The sequence below is a fragment of the Asterias amurensis genome, chromosome 2, assembly GCF_032118995.1.
Source record: "Asterias amurensis chromosome 2, ASM3211899v1".
Lineage (NCBI taxonomy): Eukaryota > Metazoa > Echinodermata > Asteroidea > Forcipulatida > Asteriidae > Asterias > Asterias amurensis.
In genome coordinates this window covers 4,362,583-4,385,741 of record NC_092649.1, presented here as the reverse complement: position 1 = coordinate 4,385,741, position 23,159 = coordinate 4,362,583, and the positions used below count along the sequence as shown (strand labels likewise).

General features: G+C 39.6%; 2 protein-coding genes across 3 annotated transcripts in view; one reads left to right on the top strand and one right to left on the bottom strand.

Moving 5' to 3' along the window:
- The window catches only part of LOC139934133 (uncharacterized), a 32,191-nt gene extending 20,141 nt beyond the window's left edge, over nt 1-12,050 (top strand). The window contains exons 4-8 of the mRNA XM_071928427.1: nt 394-495; nt 1,876-1,994; nt 3,583-3,922; nt 8,069-8,142; nt 9,048-12,050. Of these exons, the coding sequence (XP_071784528.1) occupies nt 394-495; nt 1,876-1,994; nt 3,583-3,922; nt 8,069-8,142; nt 9,048-10,240 (1,828 nt within the window). The 3' untranslated portion in view covers nt 10,241-12,050. The remainder of the gene's footprint in view (nt 1-393; nt 496-1,875; nt 1,995-3,582; nt 3,923-8,068; nt 8,143-9,047) is intronic.
- A 502-nt stretch (nt 12,051-12,552) lies between these two features.
- The window catches only part of LOC139954528 (uncharacterized), a 39,126-nt gene continuing 28,519 nt past the window's right edge, over nt 12,553-23,159 (bottom strand). Inside the window, exons 6-13 of one of the 2 annotated variants that reach the window (XM_071954372.1) lie at nt 21,111-21,308; nt 20,740-20,835; nt 19,628-19,729; nt 18,584-18,709; nt 17,731-17,835; nt 16,852-16,956; nt 15,848-15,943; nt 12,553-14,206 (exon numbers count right to left, since the gene is read on the bottom strand). In XM_071954372.1, the coding sequence (XP_071810473.1) occupies nt 14,049-14,206; nt 15,848-15,943; nt 16,852-16,956; nt 17,731-17,835; nt 18,584-18,709; nt 19,628-19,729; nt 20,740-20,835; nt 21,111-21,308 (986 nt within the window). In that variant the 3' untranslated portion in view covers nt 12,553-14,048. The remainder of the gene's footprint in view (nt 14,207-15,847; nt 15,944-16,851; nt 16,957-17,730; nt 17,836-18,583; nt 18,710-19,627; nt 19,730-20,739; nt 20,836-21,110; nt 21,309-23,159) is intronic. The other variant, XM_071954371.1, reaches the window with a different exon arrangement.

The following is a 23,159-nucleotide window of genomic DNA, read 5'->3' as shown; positions in this document are numbered from 1 at the left end:
AAAATTGACAGTTTACAGTACACAGCCCCTCTCTGTGGTGTAACTATGGCAGACTTGGGGTAACACGGGAAGTCCCGTGAGCATCGCGGCCGATCGATCGGCGTTAGAGACCGCACGCCCCGTACCTGCACCCCTCCGACTGATTCATGTATTTGGGAAATGTCTTATAGGCCTATAAAAGAAACTGCTGAGTAGCCTAATAAATGAATCTTTAACTTTAATTTACAGGTACAAAAAAACGAAATTTATAAATGTTAAAGAATAGTGATGGCTGCCCGTAATTTGCCAACCACTGCTTGGCAAAGCTGCAACGTCGCGAAAGAAATTTAAAAGTTCTTATAATGGTTGGTATTGACTGATACCATGCTAATTATTTTGTTTTCTTTCTTTCAGAAAAGTTGAATCTTTCACCGAGTCGAAACTCCAGAGCTCATTGGTGAACGCCAGAGGAGGCTTATGCACGTGGTTGCAACTGAATGGATGCCAACAATACAAGTATGAACAATGTTTTATTCATACCTACATTATTCAACATGTAAATTAGATATTTGTATTATAATATTACACACTGGTCCCAATTTCATAGAGCTGGTTATATATACTATTATGCACAAAAGTAGCTAACCAACAAAGTTATTCTTACCAGATTTAAAAGGACTTTATGAGTTGACGTCATCAAGCCGTCATCTTAGTCCTTGAAACATCAACAGCCGTTTTTTTTTTATGTGTTTTTAATGTTAACTGTTAGTAGGCCTATATAGTTACAAGTGTGCGTTTTATAGATCCGGAACCTTTACATTGGTAATGAGTAATGGGGAGAGGTTGATAGTAGAAAACATTGAGAGAAACGACTCCCTCTGAAGTGACGTAGTTTTCGAGAAAGAAGTAATTTTCCACGAATTTGATTTCGAGACCTCAGATTTAGAATTTGAGGTCTCGAATCAAGCATCTCAAAGCACGCAACTTCGTGCGACCATGGTGCGACATGGGCGGGTTTGTTTCTTTCATTAATATCTCGCGACGACCGACTGAGCTCAAATTTTCACAGTTTTATTATTTTATGCATATGTTGAGATATACCAAACTGTGAAGACTAATTTGACAATTATACCAATAGTGTCCAGTGTATCTAAATGTAATGATGACACAGGCCTAACTTTTCACACGCAAAGAGTGAGACTTTACTCGGAGCACGGTGCACTACAAAAATTGTGATGTTAAAATTGACACCATGGGTGTTTTCACAATCAAAATAGATACCGAACAGAGTATCGAAATTAACACCAGAGGTGAATAACATAACACCAATAATACTCTTTTTGAAACTAGTGTTATTTTTTAACACCCTTATGGTGTAAATTTTGATTCTTTTGTTTGTGTATACATACAATAAGTGACAACACCCATGGTGTCAATTTAACACCCTATTTTTGCAGTATACCTGTCCACTCTCAATACTTTCACTCTTAAAGAGTAATAGATCACAGACAGATACCAAGTCTGACTTTCAAAAGTGCGAACCAACTCTTTTAATACAAGCTCCTTAGAGAGAAAAAATAGGTCGGGTCAACACCGTCAAGAATGTGTCTTAATAAGTTGTAAGGATATTTACTTTCTGGGTCAAGGGCGAGGAAACTGGGATTATGGGTTGGGTTATTTTGTACCAAGGTATCGCTAAAACTAAACGTCAGTGACTTTCCAAAAGTTAAAGCGAAATTGAGGCGGTTTCAGACAGCCACAGAAAGTCTCTTAAATCCAGGATTACCTTTCGTGTAAGCTGTTTAAGTCCTGACAAAGACGTCAGATTGGAGGGGTTGGTTTTGGAGGAAATTGTTGATTTTTATTAACCTTGTTGTTGTTGTTGTTGTTGTTTAGGGTGGTATTCTCACCGATTTACAGGAAGTCGTTTCGCACTGTGTACGTCCATGGCTTCATGTGCTGCGCTGGTTACCGGCGGCAGGGGAACGTGTGCGTACCCGAAAGACCAATAACAGGTGCGCATCATTGAATAGGTTCGAGGCATGGTCAAAAGAGGGCGCCCCATAATAAAAACATTTTATGTTCTCTACCTTTAGTGGTCAAACAAGTCCCTTCCCCAAAACCATCCCCTCTTTTTAACCTCCTTTCTTTTCATTCCCCCTGCTCTCTCAGTGAGGCTTTCATATCTATCATCGTTTACAACTGTTTTTGTTACACCAGAACACCTGTACTTGTTTTTTGTGTTGTCAATAAAAGCAACTTCAGAAGACTTTGCAGGGTAAAAACGTCAGGCCACTAACTATTTGATTATGAAATATTCACCTGATTAGTTTTATTTTAAAACATCTACATTTAACTAGTGAAAAAGCAGGACAGTTCTTTTCAGAACTGAGAAGTCTCCCGAACATCCGACTTATCCGAATAAGTAAGACAGTTCTCCAAGAACAAACTCTACCTGGCAAGTAGATACACACACATGGTGTTACCGCAAACCAAACATAAATTAATACCTCACCATGCAATGCCTCAAATCATAATTATATACATTTATATAGGACTAAAACAATCGAAAGGGTCTGAGTGAATAATTTTCGTAGGACACAAAACACAATGGTCTCAGATGTACATTTAAAACTTACATGGTTTGAAGAAAATTATGGTAGAAAGCTTCCCTTTAAATATTACTTACTGGGGTGCTGTAGTTTTTGAGAATTTAGTAAAAACAAGTCACGAAAATATTTTTCTGTGAGACGAAAATTATTTTAGTATGTAAAACGTATTTCCTGACATTGTTTTACTACTCTCTCAAAGCTAAAAGCACCTCAGCAAGTAATATTTTAAAGGAAGCTTTCTAGTACCATCATTATCTTCAAACCATGTAAGGTAATGTAAATCTGTGGACATTAGTGTTTTGTGTTACAAAAAGTACCCCCATCCTTTAACGTACGGTTTCTATTCACCCACCTGGACATAATTTACACGGAAACACATTAGCACTGCATTTAGAAGAATCAGGAACAGTGCTTCCCAATAGGGGGAAAACTGTACTAGTTTAGACTTTAGAGAGCGACCTTTTTGACAGCGTGACCCCCTTTTTTCCAGACCTCAAGTTAGACCACAATTTCATGCCCAAAATTAATCACACAAACGTAATACCTTGGCAGAATTCTTATTTACATACAAAAATGCCTTATGGTGTTTCCCATCAGAGAGTGTGTGGTGAAGACTTTCACATGACCAGATCCAAGCCTTTCCATAGTTTAGTCCTGTATCACATGATTGGTTTTTGAAAGTTCAGACTCGTCTTATGGTTTTCAGCAGTCAAACCAAAAAAATCATATCTTAGTTTAGGACGGGCTTATTTTAGATACCTTCTGGAAAGCAAGAAGGAAAGTTCTCCAATGGACGTTCTAAAGACTGGGTGCTCCAAAAGGAGTTGTGTTTATAAAGACTATGGGAAACTGTTAAGTGCAGGGACAATAATACTCCAAATGCTTTCCAGAACACAATTCGATAAAGTTTTGATTGGGGTTTTAAGGCCGTTCATTAATATGAGATGATGTTTGTATTTTCATAGGTTTTTGTTTTCTCTTGACAAAACAGATTCCCCTGGTCCGACTCAAGGTGTTCCAGAGGGCGCACTCCCAACAAACACGCCCGGATCCTCGCCCGGACTCACCGGAGTCTTTCTCACTGTCGGTCCGCATCACACCTCACCCTCCAACGTCCCGCCCCGGATTACCAAGGACCCTGACTCCGGCCACACCCCTCAGCCGGACCAGAATCCGCCCCACGGACTAGTTGACATGAAACTTCTCATCATCTTACTGGTTCTGACCCTTTTGATAGTCTTGTTTGCAGTCGCTAGTTACGCTGCTCACTTCGCCATACACATACAGGGTGGCGGGCCGGTGTGTTGCATTGGAGGTCCACGTGTGCCAAAGTGAGTATAGCAATGTACACAGGTGATCTGTTAATAATGAATGGAATACAACACAAAATACGTAGCTCAATATTGCTATGACATATTATTATCCAAGCATAATACCATTCTTGTTACAACAATGTTACAGAGAGAATGTTTTGGTGACCTACTTTTACTGAGATGTGACAAGCATAATAAACGACACAGTGAAGAAATATTCTACCATTTACCTAGAACAACATCAAACATGAAACAAACTATCTAAAACGCATTTTTTTTTTTTCAACAAAAATGCACTCCCTTGATATGGCTGTTGATGATGAATATAGCTACACATGTTTTCATACATTTTTCTTCATGGTTATATTAATAGGGACTGGAATTTTGTCGTTGAGAGGGCAGGGTCATTTTCATTTGACAAAGGGCACTTCCATTGGGAAATCTTATAATCTATGAAAACCTTTGAAGAGGGCACCGATGCTAAGACCAGGGCAACAGAAACTCAGGCGTTCGTGGTACTCCGTGGTCTTTTTATATTAACGCCAATCTCAGTAATATTTAAAAATGAATTTTCGATTTTGTTTTTAAACTATTTTTGAGTTATAGAAACCTAACTAAGTTTCTTTATGGCCTTAATACATTGTTTCTACCGTTGATTCTTGTTAGTAGTTAAAGGTGACTAAGTGGCAATGTCCCAGCGAAGCGACTTCGGCTATGGCCAGTGGCTACTTATGCACTACGGCTGACGACTAGGCTTTCGCTTGGTCTGATCGTAGCCGCAGCCAAAACCTGCAAGTAGGTCGGGTCATGAGACCACTGGCATATGACATCACCGTCTTGGCATTTCCACACTAGTATACATGTAAAGGGTATACATACATAACAATTTTCAGGATTAATATACATTATGACATGAATTTGATAGATACATTATATTCATATTTATGTATTCATCCTACCTAAGCTCTTTTGCAAATTGGCCCCATGACCCCCACAAGAGAATTTGATACAAAATGGAATAATAGAACAACAAAAGCGGGACCCACAAACAGGATCCGTGTGCATGATGTTTCCCTTGTTGGACAGCAAAGATGGCGGACAACAATTCAATGATGACAATTATTCGGTTATTATTTAGCGCTTTACACACCCGGAGGGCGTCTCAAAGCGCTTCATAAAGTACTACCCCTGCTAACTGGTGGGCCGTTTTATTCATTCCTTAAACCAACTCAGCTCCCTAGGATGTATTACAGCTTGCGCAACAAAAATTATGCGCTACTCGGCTAAATCAATCTCAAGAACCATCTCTGCCCTCATAGTGGGTCTATAATCACACTCACCTCCCCCATCAGAAATTCTTTATAAGGGGCGCCCCTTTAAAACATTTCTTGACGGGTAAAAAATGACAAGTTGTACATGAAGCAAGCGGGACATTACTCAGACTTCCGCAAGACACAGGGTGTGCTGGGAATACAGGAATTGAAACTTACAAAAAGTTGGCACAAGCTCAACAAATTGTGTAATGGTCGCTTGCGTCTATTCACTCTTCGATGACTGACGCATGTTCCCTATCATAATTTTTTCAGCAATCAAGCAAGCAAATCCTAATTACAAAAACGAAAGAGAAAAAAACCTTAATGTTTAACCCCTGTGGATATTTTATAATTAATAGCAGAAGCTCTCCCATTTGGCACACTACTATGTCTTGACATGTGCCAAATTTTAAAGAGCTGCCCGAGCAGACTAATTCGATTACACATCTTGGGCTTAGCAAAGCTTTCAGGATACCTGTCAAAAAATGTACATTTTTGGTGTACATGACATGGTATTTTGGCTGGTAACCTTATTGTGGAGAGCATAATATTGTTATGTTTAGCTACTGTTATATATGCTCTATAAATTCGGGCCCTGATTGGAAACCGGTGTTTGGGGGGGGGGTTGCAGCACATTTCTGGACTTTTTAAAATTTGAACTTTCACCTCAGCGTCATATCATCCTGTAAACAAAATCACGAACGGCTAACAAGAGCGCCGATATCAGGGTAAAATGCGAACGGAAACCACGGCTTAAATTTACTATAAAAGTGCCCCGAGAAAACTTGTGTGTACCCTTGTGCCCCCCTAAATATCTGCCCTAGTTTTACCGCTCCCCGAATATCTACAAGGGTTTCCGATGGCATACTCTCGTCTGTTATTTCAACTTCTTTAGCCTTCGAAAAAGACTCTTCCACATGGTAAAATCTTCAGGCCATTATATTTTTTTCGAGTTATTTCATAGGCTCACGACACAAGTCAACACAACCTGAGTGATGTAAAGTTGTTGTAATAACAGTCGTGTGCATGAATCACATTATTTTGACATTGATTCATGACGGGTGAATTACGACGCTATGATTCTAGGACAATGATGAGTGTATGGATATTATTAGATACTCATTCTTCTCCACCCCTACGTCACCCCGCCCCACCCAAGCTCTTTAGAGAATTGTATCGGTGTCTTGCTGTGGAGAACAATCATTTAATTATATACAACAATCGTCGTACAACAACAACTCAGCAACAAAGTAAAAAACATCAACACTTACAACAGCAGCAACATCAAATAAACTATTACAAGTTAAAGACAACAACAACACCAACAACAACAACAACAACAACAACAACAACAACAACAACAACAACAACAGCAACAACAACAACAACAACCACACCAACAACAACAACTTAAACAACATCAACATCATCATGTTTTGTCGATACAGTCCATTTATGTTATTGTTTTTAATATAATTGTTGTTAATTTTGTCGAAGAAGTGTAACTCTATAATTGCTGAATGCTGCTGTCTTTGTTTCGCTTGATGTTGTCGCTAGTGATTTTGTTGTTAGTGTTGATCAACAAGAACAACAATAATCAACGACACAACACAAGTAACACCAACAATCACAACATCATCATCGACAGCAATAACGACATTGTCGACATCGACTACAGAGTCAACAACAACAATTTCAGCAACACTCAATTTTGTAAAACATAAGTCCTTTTTATTTACTTATTGTACTTAACTTTGTTTTGTCTGCACTATATTTCTTTAAGTTACCCCCTCACTTAACTAATGTACTGATGTTGTTTTGGTGGGGTAAATAACAATAATAACACAGCTACAACTACTTTAACAATAGCACAGAGAGTTTGAGTGTTGTTAACGTCTATTTGCTATCTTAATCCCGCGGGATATCAAAATTGATAGCAGCGATAACCCGTTATACATCTACAAAAATAGTTGGCTCTGTGACTTTTTAAAACATTTGGTCTTCATTTCTTGTGCTGATGTTATCATTGACTGGCCTGTATACCTACATGGCTATAGAGCCAGCCAAAACACGTAGTGATTTGCTCTAAATACAGTCAAGTTTAAAAGGTTAGCACTTGTTTTAGCCTTGTGGCAAGTCTAGCATATCGGTTGCGTTATCCAATAAATCACAGCGAGTAAAACATTGACTATTCAGAATAGTCAATTTTAAAACTTCCGATTCTTTTTTTTTATACTCAGCGCCTTGAATACCTTGTTTGGTAGATACGTGCGCTATATAAAACTTCAATATTATTATTTTGTGGGTCAAAATAAATAACTGAATATCGGAAATCATTTTGTATTAAAAAACTACAAATGAAAAAAATAAATGAAAAAATACCCACCTGACCATGCTTACCAAATTGCCATCATTCCTGACTTCACTACAAAGTTTTGTGTTTAAGCCATGAAAAGCCATAACTGATGTTTGAGACCTTTGATCTCAAACATCTTGTTCATTTGAGGCATAATTTTATTCTTTTGTTCTTCAGTCTATCTATACATTATATAATAAAGCCGTTTAATATTTGTGGGTAGGTACAAACAATTTTGGGAACAAGTATTACTATTTTAACATTGAATATTCTGAATGGCCCCCAAGTCAAACACATTTCGAACTAGATGTCTTAGGTTTTTTTTTTCAATTGTGTGAGATACTCATTTATCTCGTCTGAATTGTGACAAATTTGACACTGGTAGCATAGGTGTTTAAGATTCGTTTTTATTGATAGTTTACTTTTTTTTACTGATCGGTTATTTACATGTATTGATTATTGATGTATTTGTGTTTTTTATCGATTCTAATAAAGGTTAAATAATGGAGAAAATATAATCGAAGAAGAAGCAAGCCAGATAAATTGCGTTATCAGTACAATAAGCAAAGGTGAGCATTGTCGATTAATCAATATAAACTGATTTACCAAAAACCTATGTGTGTATGGTAACCTCTTTCAAATCAACTTCTCTATATTCTTATAAGCCCATGCTATTTGATCGTATGGGGGACATAACGTCCTGGATATTTCGCTTCAAAAGTGTCCATTTCAAACTCAACTCATCGAAGCCGTATCTGACTAGGCGGCTACGACTACGGCTACACCTGTTGCTAAGGTTGTTGTTAAGGACGTGCTATACTTTAACGCATTGTGACGCAGTGATCAAGCCATAGCCGTAGCCGCCTGATAGGAGACGGTCCAAAACTTACGCCACTGCCGTCGTTTAAAGTGCACTTTAAAAAATGTTTTAAAAAACTGTGTTAAAAACCGTATTTAATTGATTCTTGGTTTATGAGACAACACAAACAAGGTGTTAGTTGTGAGACTGTTTGTAAAATTAATCTTTAATCTAATCATGATGACTATAAATGAATATTTATTATAATCCTTGTAGTTTACAGTGTCACTGTACCCTGTATATTTATTTTTCTTGTATTTTTTCAAAAACCGTTCATTGTGCAATACTTAAGCTAGCTTCACAAGTTTAGAGTACAGTAATTTGTGTATATATGTGAATTGGTGAGCCCGCATCTTGCCATTTCAACGGTAACTGGCTTATATTTATTCTACTCCATTCTAGCTTTATAGGTCTACCAAACGTAGTATTCATCTCTTTACATTTGCCTGTTTTTTTAATTTACTTGACTTTCTGATTTGTAATATTACAACTTTATTATTTTAATTCGTACTGTATACAGACGTGGCCTTTAAGGGTAGCAGTTGGAGAACCGATGAGGCTACCTTGTCTAAATAAAAATAAATAATGGTTAAATTGTCCCCTTCTTTGCCACAGATTGCAACGACGACAGTTTTCGTTCCGGTCCTTCCGAGCGTACCCAACGTTCCGGTTCCGACCAATCCGGTCAGTCCGGCATGTCCGATTGCAGCGGGGTGACCTTCATCGATGACGACGACTCCGGAATCGTCAAGCACGTGGTGTACGAAAAATGCTGGAAGGACACGACAAGTCTAATCTCCAGCACCTCCTCCTCGCTGTCATCTCAGAAATACTCAAGGGAATCCGGCCGCAGAGTGTCGACTTCGACGCAAAATAAATGCGCTCCGCTACACAACCTCCCTCCGACCCCAAAGACAAGTCGACCTTCCCCTCCCATTCCGTGTCGACTTGACGTCACACACGATCAAACTCCACGATCTATCAACTCGACCCTCCAACCATCTCAGCCTAAATACTCGTCCCCAGCCCGCCAGCAGCGTTCCCCGAGCCCATACTCATACACATCCCTGGAGAAATCGAAACATTGGATGAAGTCATCCCCGATCGACATAATCTCGCCCCACAAAGACACCGAGTCCTTGATCCCGGAAGAACCCGATAATGACGTCACCATCGGAGACGCAGCAGTCCGAAAACACAGCCCTACCTACGTCAACGTCAAGTTGGATAACAAGAGGAAAAATGCACGCCCAGTCTACGTGACCCTTGAACCCGACGAGGTAAGCGTTGCCTTGGGGACCGAGTGCTACGAAGACGACGATGACCCCTGGATGACGTCACATTCACCTGCATCTTCATCAATAGGCTCGAGCGTTGGCTACTGCTCCCTGTCTAACCAGATTCTCCCGCACCGGGTTAGCGGGAACGGCTACGACAAGCTAGAACGGCACAGGCAGAACTTTCCCGTAGTTGCGGAGAACTGCCCACCGGAGTACGCGGTGCCCTCCGTAGGTACCTCCACGAGCGGTCTCACCGTTGAGGATGAAGACAACTACGACAGACTTTCCCGTGATGGGTCACCGGACCAAAGCCGCAGTAGCGACACTTTGCCAGATGTTACATTTGCATACTTGAACGTAGCCACTGAGGGCGTCGCAGAGATAAAGCAAGCGAAGGAGGTTGAGGAGGTCGAGGAAGAAAGGTACGTCTGGACGCCGAGACACAACCAGGAGGAGCTGGTGTTCATTGAGGCTCCAATGGCATTCAAGGCCAAGAAGCAAACCTCCAAGTGTATATCTCTTGGATGAAACGCCCTCTATGGGTTGATTACTTGTGACCAATGAGCGAGGAGGAGAGGGATAACAGTTTGCTGACGTCATGAGTTTGTGTTGGCTGATTGGCTCAAACAAAAAGTAAGCTATGGTGATGAGCAAAATGGCGCCTTTTGACAAAACAATCATTTCAGTGATTGGTTCTCTGATGGCAACGACTGCTGCGCAAAGCTTGAGATGAAGAATCGGAACACATTTTGAACAGTTTACCAAGTGTCAATGGTCTAACAGCAATGAACCTTAACCAAACAAAGTAAAGTTATAAATGCAGTAAGAGTTATTACATTAATATTCAAAATAAAAGCAAACTTACATCTCCATGAGATGGTATGTGATGTCATAGCAAGGAGTGGTTTATAGTTTCTCTGTTGAATTGTGTGTACATATGATGTTTGTTTTATACAAATTGTGTAATCTTGTGAACTAATTGCCTTGTTCGAATGTTCTCGTATGTGTTATGGTAATATAGTTTATGTGCACATTATTTACAGCATTTACTTTCGTCTTTGGAAGCTGTTCAACAAAATTGAGTAACTCTTTGCAGATCTTGTATTCGACAAACTCAAGCAATTTTTGTTCATCATTTGACACATCGATTGTTAATATTGATATAAATAGGCCTAACATTTATACAACCGCTTACAGCTGCCTACATTAAACTTACACCGTTTGAAGATAAAGGTAGTAGAAAGCTGCTGATGTGCTGTAGTTTTTGAGAAATTAGTAAAAAAATGTCATGAAAATACGTTTTCACATGTAAAACTATTTTCGTCTCATGATCACTGAGACGAAAATTATTTTCATGACATTGTTTTACTCATTTCTCAAAAACTACAGCACCTCAGCAAGTTATATTTTCAGGGAAGCTTTCTACTACCTTTATCTTCAAACTGTGTAAGTTAAGTATAAATCTGTAGACATTGTGTTTGTTGTCCTACAAAAAGTACATAGACCCTTCTAAAGGCACTGGACACATTTGGTAATTGTCAAAGACCAGTATTCTCAACATGTGCATAAAACAACAAACCTGTGAAAATTTGAGCTAGTTGCGAGATAATTATGATAGAAAAAACACCCTTGTCACACGAAGTTGTGTACTTTCAGATGCTTGATTTCGAGACCCCAAATTATAATTCTGAGGTCTGGAAATTCGTGGAAAATTACTTCTTTCTCAAAAACTACGTTACTTCAGAGGGAGCTGTTTCTCACAATGTTTTATACTATCAACAGCTCACCATTACTCGTAACCAAGTAAGGTTTGTGCTAATAATTATTTTGAGTAATTACCAATAGTATCCACTGCCTTTAAAGAATCGGTGATGTTGTAAAGTTTCTGGGGGAAATTCTAAGCTCACGGCTCTTTAATAGGCTTCAATATTGAAAGAAGCGGCTTGATTGCGATGTGGCACTTGGCCAAAAACAATGTGTTAATACTACTAAAATCTAGATTGATGATGTGGGTTTAAAAGGGATTATCTAATCTTAATCCAGCGGATTTCCACATCACTCTTTTAAGAGTTAATCCGGAGTCATCTTGTCGACAGCTTATCAAGAGTGCTTTCTAGGATTTGATTACATTTGGTTTATACTTTTAGTTTGTTGCTCAAAATATGTACTTTTGCGATGTCATTGGGATGTCCGTTGTTTCATGAACATAATGTTTTCAAAAGATTTGAATAAAGATTTGACATGATTATATTATTGACGTAACAATTAGCATTGATGATTCGTACCTCAAATCACTAAATTCACGTAGATATTTACGTTTGTATTTGCGATTTGGGGAATTTTTAATATTCATCTAATGTACATGAATATTCACCGTAAGTCTACTTGTACCCAAAATCGATTCACGATTGTGCCTCAAATTTATTGTAAGTAATTATTAACGTGAATATTTATTTATTTATCAAACAAATCATGAATACTTACATGAGTTTGTATGTGAGATGTCCCTTTAAATCCCAAGGAAGAATTAAAACGCACAAGAAATTGTAAAAATATGTTGCATTAGTATTTTTATTTTCAAATGACTTTTCCACTCGACCTGGTTGCAGTTTAAATTTATTTTGGTTTGTCCAAAAATACGGACAGTTTTTTAAGAAGTGAGTTTCTATTGAATGTTATTAAATAATTGTATAATCAAGTCATAAATGTCGATGCTGTACATTTCCTTTAAAAGTAGATTGAAATAGATGACGTTGCCACTGTATAAATTTTAAATAAACTTCATGATCATAAAATATATTTTTGGTAAGCAGAAACAAACATTGTTTAATATAATATTATAATTTTGTAAGAGAAAAAAAACCTTTGTAAATGTTTAATATTGCCCATGATTTGTGAGTAAACCATCAATAACTATAAATAACCGGAAGAAAATTTCATGAACTTGTTGTCATCCTTTAAGATAATAGTCTTACTTATAGCTTAAAGGTTTATTGAAAAGGAATAATTGCTTATTTTTTGCGATTTGGGACCGAAAAAAGCTTCTAAACTTTAGTTCTCGGAACTCTGTTAATATACTGCGCAAGTCTTGCCCATATTAGACCATGCGAGCTCTAAAGGCAGTGGACACTATTGGTAGTTACTCAAAATAATTTTTTTCATAAAAATTTACTTGGAAACTATCAATGGAGAGCTGTTGATAGTAAAAAAAAAAAAAAAACATTGTGAGAAACGGCACCTTCTGAAGTAACGTATAGTTTTCGAGAAAAAAAAGTAATTTTTCACAAATTTGATTTCGAGACCTCAGAATTAGATTTTGAGGGCTGGAAATCAAGCATCTGCTGAAAGCAAACAAATTCGTGTGACAATGGTAGTGTTTCTTTAATTATTATCTCGCAACTTCGCCGACCAATTATTGAGTTCAAATGTTCAAAGGTTTTTTTCTTCTGCATATTGTTGAAATACACCAAGTGAGAAGACTGGTCTTTGACAATTTCCAATAGTGTCCAGTATCTTTTAAGTGCTTGAGTTTGTTTCCTTCACGGAACCAAAGTGGCCCCATTGCAAAGTATATTCCAGTACGTGCGATACTCGCATGGTCTATAAACACACTCTGGCTGATATCATCGGCATAACTATCATAGGAAGCTTGGAATTTTTTCATTCACAAAAGTTTAATGGATTATATACGTTTGGTAATAGGAGACTTTGGAACGCTAGGTGGCAGCAGACTTACCAGGTAAATGTCCATTGTTTACGTAGTTCTGAGCATGTGCATATTATCGAGAACAATGGATTTTACCTGGTAAGTCCGCCAAGCGTCCTATTGGAACACACTGTTTGCTTCAATCCTATGCAGTTATTACAGATAAACCATAACATTAACCTGTGAATATTTCATTTTAAAATGTATTAGCGTTTCTGAGATATTGCATGCAGAGTAGCTGGAGCGGTTACGTTTACGCGAAGAATACGCCTCTCTTAATATTTATGCATGACGTCATAATTCTAACCCAAAATGAGGCTATGGGCGCACGTCCCCTATCACTTCGTTTAGCAGTTAACATTGTGACGTACCTCATGCATAAATATTTAGAAAGGCGATAGTCTGCAATTGGAAGACACAATCTGAGAAACCTAACTGTCTGTAACGCTTCTCAGGTTCAAATTTGTAGTGGGATAAAAAGTGATATCTTTTTCCAAAACAGCAGTATGGCCTAATTTAAAGTTGCAGTTTTCTAAGAATGCACTATAATATCAAAAAGTTGTTGTACTTCTTTGTAATAGCCAAGTACGTCACAACTGCCATGAATTTTTGGAGTCGTATACACAACCTTTAAGAATCATACAGCCTAACGGACGACTGCAAGGCGTATCCCGCGTATAGGTATGACGAGGCTCGACCTTTGACCGTTGCTAACGGTCCAGTTGAGCGTCCTTTCCTCGTCTGGCCATTCGTGACGTCGTAAGAGTTTGGAGCGGGGGAGGCTTTCTCTGCAAAATAAGAGGGGTCATAATGAGACCGGTGTGTTCACCTGATTCTGTCAATAGAGCATGTCCCTTATACAAAACGACTGACCTGGGCCAAATGTCATAGAGCTTAGGGCCTAACAATTTTTTTTTTTCCGGGCAGAAATCAGCAGGGCCCAGTTAATTGTAAGCAGATTTTCGTGCTTATATGCTGTAGCAGAAAAATGTGGTAAAGGTGAAAGCGTATTTCACAGGCCATCAAGAAAAATTAGGCGGTCATATTGTGCGTTCACCGTCGATTTGCACTGTAGCGTCATTCATTTTCGTGCGGTAAGCACTGGAAGGTTAGCATGCCTTTTCGTATGCTTACGGTTAGCAGTCCTATGAAATGGAAATCGCACAGTAAGCGCAAAATTGGCATCTAAGCAGCTCTATGAAATTGGATACCAGTGACAATTTGGACATGTGACATGGTAATTCGGCTGGTAACCTTATTCTAGTATCTAGCATGATTCGGTTGTGCTTAGATACTTTTTTGTGCTTAAGCAGATCTATGAAACTAGGACCGGTGCCATTTACAGATACTTGAGCAGGCAAGATTGCTCAAAAAAGGGAAAATTTACATCCATCAAAAAATCAAGAAATGGTCAAAATAAAAGCTGAACAGTTTTGGGGTTGTGACATCTCTCTTGATCCAGAAGATGACTTTAAAACGTATCTTATAAGAACATCTAAGCTTCGCAAACTGTAAAAATTTCAACATTTCATATTCTCTCATTGAGTTGTTCTTTGTGAAGTGCTTGCCAAAGTCCTGAATTTGTGTTTCTCTCTTTTTTTGGCGAACATGAAGTCACGAGTCATGCTGCCTATACCACACTCACTGACAGTCACTGATGCCTCAAGGGGTGAGGAAGAAGGCGTAATCGGCCACCATAGGCTTCTCTTGTCAGATTGTGGTTTGCTCACTCGGGGTTTTAGGGGGAGGGGCGGGGTGCACTGTTAATTCCTGCTTCCCACCCACTTCGAGCCAACATGAGTTATTTTTACAGTAAGGTGATGATTGAGGGCGCTGTGATACAGGCCTGGCCAGGCCTGGCTGGCCAGAGCCATACACAGCTCTGGGCATGGCGGCTCTAATTTTATCGCGTATGGCAGACAATAATTAACCTTGGTTAATCCTTATTGGTCTATCAGCACACTGGTGAGTGAAAGCTCAATTAAAGTGGCGCGAAGGCTGCCAAGAGTAGGAAAGGAACTTGTTAGTTTTATCAAGTCCACGAAAATTAAAGGGAAACCTTTAGGTATACTTTGGGTAGATGTAGGTCTTTGAAATAAAAAATATCTGAAAATTTCATTTTAAAAGATGGTATTGTTTGAGATTTTGTTTCTCAAATGCTTAGTTCTATGCTAACGAAAGCATGCTGTAGGCTGTTTACCCACAGTTTGTATTGCCACTCTTTTAAAAGACCCCCTTATAAGTTTTGTGCCACCACCTGAAGAGTGTTTGCTGTTACGTTAACCAGAAACACCAGGGACTCGAACCCACACTCTGCTGGTCAGAAGTACCAGAGCTGCATGGAGTACGGTGCTCTTAACCGCTCAATTTTTAAAATGAATGGATTTTATTTGCGCTTAATAGCAATATAATTAAATTGGTTTATTTACTTGTGGTTTTACTCCATCGCTTGGTCATGCTATATTTAGGCCCGTCGTTAGTGTCAAGAGTTGGGTTGTATACTGTGGGACCTGGATTCTCGTTCTCTGTTGGAGAAAATAGACACAAAATTATTCTTCTACTTCTCTTCGAAGCTTCTTCTTCTTTCTTATTGGAGGGGTGGACCATGGGTTCTGTCTCTGCTGCTGGCGGGGAGACTGTTGGGACTCTTGGTGGCAGCAGACTTACCAGGTAAAATCCATTGTTCTCGGTGATGTGTGCATGCTCAGAACTACGTAAACAATGGAAATTTACCTGGTAAGTCTGCTGCCACCTAGCGTTCCAAAGTTTCCAATTATTGTTCAATCGTGTTAGTGTTTTGTGTTTTCAATGAAAAGCCTATAGCCTAACCTGTACTTGTGCATTCAAATACAAGTGACTTCAATCATTTTGAAATAAAGATGTCACTGAAATGTCAGAAAAGTCTTCTTCTTCTGCTTTTATCTTCTTCTTCTTCATCGTCTTGAATCTTCTATGAACTCTTTTCGAATTCGTGATGTGGTAACGAAACGTCTCGTGGGAGCGTACAATCATCATTTCGGAGGGGGTAACCGCAAAGGAATGATGTGCAAAGAAAGTGAAACCCAGAAGCACGTGAGGCCAATTGACGTCAATTCCATAAGAAAAAAACCTTAAGCCACAAACCGCCGACTCTTCCGCTCTTTACAGTGTAAAGGGTGAAAGCTACTGTGCACTACGTGTAGGCTAAACACTGCTGGGATGTAAAACCTGACACGGGTGTTGTCACAATAGACACCAAAACAGACAGAATAATAATAGACACCAAAACAGACAATATAATAATACCAATACAATCACAAAGTTGACGGGTCCTTCACCAGTAGAAGGGCCTTTTTATAATTTTTTGGAGGAAAAAAGAGTTGTACCTCATCCTGATTCATGACTTTTATTGACCGCATTGTACGGCGAAAGGCGCACTATTTTAAGTACTCACTGTTGGGCGGGTAGCAACGTTTCGCCATGGAGAAGTCAGGCGCCTTCTTTCCATCTGGTCGGTGACTGACGCGAATTTTGTAATGGTTTGCCCCGGGTACGTCATCTGTAATGATATTGTTGTATCAAAGTTATCCAAGATCGTGAACTGAACTTTCTTATATGCATTTCTCAGAATTCAAGTGTCGTTCTTTTTATCAGCAAGTCGCTAGCGTTTCTTTTAATTTCCTATTAGATTTAGCCTAGCCCTAATATAATATATGACCCTTCCTCTTGTTGTGTTGTTTCTTGTCCCTGTGTAGTAATAATACGAAAGTGTAAGAACGCCAGGGCCAGGTTTAGCCATGTCATTTTAACCTATACTTTATGTGGATCTTTCCAAGTTTTAAATGCAATCTGGGGGAGAAAACATTTCACCACCTTCTTTTGCGTGTTTAGAATGTTTTCGTGACATGGTTTCAGTTTCCAGTACACCACTTCAACGTGTGTCGGGTTGGCAAAATCCTCGGGCTGTGACGTTGCATTTAACCTTTTTGAGAAAATGGCGGACACAATTGAGTGCACTGTTTGGTCTGATGGGTGTAAACTTATAAAATGTTCCCCAACCTAAAGTGCTGGAAGCGTTGTGTCCGCCATATCTCAAAAAGGCTTATAGAAAGGTTTATATGGGCGAAGCGGAAAAAGGTCCTTCCTCCTCATCATCATCTCCCTATACTTTGCAGAAACCTCCTCTGGAGTATACTCACACATTGGTTGAGGTGCTAGCAGGTGCAGACATGAACTCAAGGCATGAAAAAGATACACATATTGTGCAAGTAAAAGCATTTAAGCATTTTGTGTGGGGATGAATAAATTTGTGATTTGTTTTGATGAAACTCACTCGTCTTTGGCTTTGGTCTTGACCCCATGGAGTAGGCTGGGTTATCGTTATCAGTGAACTTCTTCTCGCTGTGGTAGGTTCCTGGTCCCGGTGTAGGATCAAGCGCTGCTAGTAAAAGAAGCAACAGTCAATTTGTTATTTGTAATTGGTCATAGCGCACGAGTTTACCGATAAGGTACTCCAGGTGCTTGAACAAACAGTATCATCGTTCAAGACAGTTTTTTCTGGACATTTTGAATTATAAGACCAATTTGAATTGGCTTCGCAATTTGTATTAGACCTGATGCATTTACGGCATTACACCGCCATTTTAGCGACAAAACGATAAGTAGAAAACAAACGTTCTATACGCGTGTCGCACAGAATGGGCGAAGGGGCAACCTTTTTTTACCTCTATAGTCTTCTCAAGTGACGTCATGTTAATAACATCTATACGAATAGTACGGCACTTTGACATCAAACAATAAAATCATACGCTGTTACCACAATTAAAAATGTAAGATTATGTTTATACTTTCATTGAGCAGTTTACACTTTCTGCTTGCAGAAAGTCCAGTCTCTGTGGGTATTTTTGTAAGCGTACAATGTCCTGAAGAGTATTAAACGTCATCACCAAATAAATATTGTTCGCGCCATTTTTGGAGTCTGATTTCTTGTTGCCTTTTAGGTGACACACGTGCAGTTAGATGCATTTTGACTCCCCAAAATGGCCTACACTGGACAGACACTGTGACGTCAGAGCAGGGTCAACGGGATACAATCAAATTTGACTTCATCTTGGTCATCCCAAATATACAAGAACTTCATAATTTAAGAAAGGGCACAAGTTGCCACCACAACAGTTGTTACAAACCTTGCACGGGGTACTGCAGTATATCAGGAAAACATGGTTTGCAGAATTTCTTGCATGAAAATTTGGAGGCTTTCGGTAAATTACCATCGGAGGGTTTGTAGTGCGCAGGACTTGGCCAGGTCTTCACTGTAAAACTCACAAAAAGTAATTATTACACAATAATGTTTTCATCAAAATCAAGATTTATAACAATTAATATTTAACAATGCTTGATTTAAACCAGACCAATGGTTTTCAAACATCCGTATAGACTACCCCATCAGTTATCTACAAATCGGTAAACATTTATATTTTCCCTTTTTGTCGAGCATACCAACAAGGAAATGAGTTTCGCCCAATCGAAATGAAGATGTTTGCTAAATAAATAAATTACAAAGAAACGTCCGGTGTGTTTGTCCCCCATACCGTAAATTTAACAAGGGCCGTCTAAGGAAGATTATTCAATAGAGGGCGCTATCAGACGAACTCAGACTAGAGCTATGTAATTGGTGCGTTCGATTAGCTTCCCAGGGTCGACCCCGGTGTGTGGCGTGTTCTTTTTCCAGGACGAACGTGTGCAGATAATTACCCACGGTCGTCCCGGGAAAAAAAACGTCACACACCGGGGTTGACCCAGGGAAGCTAAACGAACGCACCATGATAGAGTTGCGACGCGGGCAGCCATTTTCTTTGGTCATGTGGTTAATGGGCGCCATTTTCGGTTCAAAAATGCACAACCAAGTGTGCAGTTGCTGCACTCGCCTCAATACACAGCTCTGATATTGTTAATCTCTTATAGCACATAGTTAATGGTGTCAGTGTGCCTCAAACTGGTGGGGGGAGTAGAAGCTGCTGCCGGCACATCGATACTGAGATCAGCGTGTCCCAAATGTGGGAGACAGAATTTCACATAGCCCCCCCCCCCCCCAACCCCTCCAAAAAAAGACCTTTTTTTCATCCCCTCCAACTTTCCGTTTTCACAGAGGAGCTTTTCAACATAGGCTTTTGTGTGCATTAACTGGAATAAAAAAATGGGTCTGTCTTTATTTGATTCCTGGCACTCACGTGTTGGTGAGAATGGCCGGTAGGTGATGCTGGCAAATGCTGCTTTTGAATTCTTCAGTGGATCTCTCAGGGTGTACGTATTTGGACTTGGAACCCAGTATTCTGAAGAAGGCAAAAACAACGTTAAAAGGGTTAATAATTATCGCTTAAATAATCGAAATCAGAAATCCCGAGAGGATTTTGAAATAATAATGCATGCACCATCTTCGCTATGCTTAAGTAGTACAACGTTATTCAAGGTTGTGTACAGGGGCCAATTTCATAGAGCTGCTTAAGCACGAAAATAGCTCGCTTATTTTACACAAGTTCTTGCCAAAATTGTATGCCATATACATTGCTTGTTACTGGTATTTAGCTGGTGTTTACTTAGCATAACAATTGACTGACTTCTTGGCCGGTAATCTGATTTTACAAGCAAGGATTTTTTTTTTCGCTTAAGCAAAATTGTGTGCTTAAGCAGCTCTATGAAATTGGGCCCCACTCAGTGTCAAACGTTTGACCTTGTAATTTTTTAGAATGTGTCCAAAAGCTTTCTTGAATCATTCGAGAGGTGCACGTGTGCATCTTTGACGAAGAGTGACACATTTTAATAACACTTGCTAAGCACCCAACAAAATATGGATATTGACCAGAATGAGGTTACCAGCCGAAAGGCCATGCCCAGGTACCATTTGTGCCTGTATCCTGCTAAATATTGCTTAGAAGAAAGTTTTCAAGCGATGTTTTCTGTTTAAAAGCAGCTCTATGAAATTGGCACAGGGGCGCCAATTTCGTAGATTCTTACAGTGTTCTAACAGCAGAAAGTATGAATTTCCTTTTTATTGTTGTTTTTGTAATTCACTGCATGTTACTTTTTATTTTTTACTTTGCACAAACATTTGCATAGCCCTTTTCTGCCCCAACGTGGAATTCATCCCAGCCCAGCCTGCACGTTATCACCCTTTAAAAACTGTGCAAGTTTCACACGTGTTCGAACATTGCGACCGTAAAGTGCGGGAGTTTGACTCCTTCACTCGTACAAGCCATGGATGTGGGACCAAAATGGCCCCCAAATGTTTCTTTACGCACGAGATTTGCACAGTCATTAAACTTACAAACATTTTTACACTTACTCTGTTCTAGAGGTTGGCGGCTTCTGATCGCCATGGCAACGCCTTTGCCTATTGTAGTTCCAACATCATAAACGTTTGGTGCTGGGTAGTCCGTCACTTCGAGAGTAAAGAAATAATAAATTATTTAGGTTCCAAAGTTTGAGATACAACCCGGGAAGAGACAATCGGGGATCTCAAAAGGGGATGCGACTTTTTCTATTTGAAATATAGAGTTATAAACCATTTTAGTGGTAACCATAGAGATGTTATATAGCTCAATGGTGGTAACTGACCGCGTTAATTTGTTATAAATGATTTGTTTGAATTTACGCAGTCAGTTTCCCTTGTGGTTTATAACAGATGTAATGTCATTGAAAGAAACGGTTTCTCACCTTGTTGCCATTTGGCGGGAAGCCTCTTCGATAGAGAGTAGGCTGGTCCCTGCTGTCCTTCCTGGATAGTATAGCCAGCCGGTCCGGTACCCAGAGTCTTGTTACCGATTTTCCTGCTTATACCAAAGGATTTGTGAATTCCTTTGTTAAGGAGATCCGTCTCGGGATTGTAGCTGTTTGGGCCTGGTGTCTGTACACCTGGAAGTTATTGGGCGGGAAAGTATATATACAAATTATTGACCGGGAAAAAACATAGTATCTATACTATTAAAAGCGTAACCCGCGCCATCTTGGATTGAAAATTAGAAGGTCCAGTGGCATGGCATCCTTGTGGAAATCAACACGATTAAGTGTGTGGAATTCAATACGTTTGTGTGGTTTCAGACGTCGGGTTGCAAGTCTACAAAACCCTGACCCAAACTCCCACTTACAAGTCATCTGATTGGAGAAAGTTTGGGCAGCGACCGTGTGTCAACCACTGGTCGATGTTGTTACCAGACTTCCTAGAAATCTTTCTGACGGGCGACTCATTGGACAGTGTTTCGCAGATGGTTCTCCGGATTGGTTCACTCATTGCCCCTTGCCTGCCCACCCGCCATTCGATCCGCCCTTTTTGGTCGGGTTACTTTCATGTTGTACTAAGCATGGTTTTCCGGATTGGTTCATTCATTGCTGCGCAGGGTCGAAAGGGTCGAAGAGGCTGAGTGCCAGGACAAAACCGAAACAACCCTCACGAATTTGCATTGAATGATTGAAGCAACTCACAGATTGATGTTTCGCAGTCGACCATGTGTCAACCACTGGTCGAAGTTGTTATCAGACTTCCTAGAAATCCTTCTGACAGGTGACTCATTTGTTGAAAAGATTAAATGGAGAATATTTATATAAAAAAAATTCACTTCCAAACGGCATGAGAATTATCATGATGGACACGGATGGGATCAAACGGAAGCTTTATAATTTGGAAACATTGGGTAGGGCCGGCTATAGGTTGGAAGGTGTCTCAGGGAACTTTACAATTAATAACATTTTGGGGTTATAGGTTGGAAGGTGTCTCAGGGAACTTTACAATTAATAACATTTTGGGGTTGGGGCCTTACACAAAGAGCCTATAACCGCTCCTTACATTCTGGTCAGTGTATTGTGAGTGGTGTGGTGTTTGGTTTTGAGACAGGCCACATGTTGCTTGGTGAAGGAGGTCGCCGTGAGACCACTTTAAGTTGAAAGTGGGTGGCGACCTCGGACTTACAAAAATCTCCATCCATTATGGGAATTGACACAACCATACACAAGTCAATGTGAAACTACACAACCATACACAAGTCAATGGGAAACTACACAACCACACACAAGTCAATGGGAAACTACACAACCATACACCAGTCAATGGGAAACTACACAACCATACACAAGTCAATAGGACACTTAATACAACCATACACATGTCAATGGGAAACTACACAACCATTCACAAGTCAATGGAAAACTACACAACCATACAAAGTAAATGGACACTTTACAACCATACACAAGTCAATGGGAATTGACACAACCATACACAAGGCAATGGGAAACTACACAACCATACACAAGTCAATGGGAAACTACACAACCATACACAAGTGAATGGAAACTACACAACCATACACAAGTCAATGGGACACTTCACAACCATACACAAGTCAATGGGAATTGACACAACCATACACCAGTCAATGGGAAACTATACAACCATACACCAGTCAATGGGAAACTACACAACCATACACAAATCAATGGGACACTTCACAACCATACACAAGTTGATGGGAATTGACACAACCATACACCAGTCAATGGGAAACTACACAACCATACACAAGTCAATGGGAAACTACACAACCATACACAAGTCAATGGGAAACTACTCAACCATACACAAGTCAATGGGAAACAACACAACCATACACAAGTCGATAGGACACTTAATACAACCATACACATGTCAATGGGAAACTACACAACCATACACAAGTCATTGGACACTTCACAACCATACACAAGTCAATG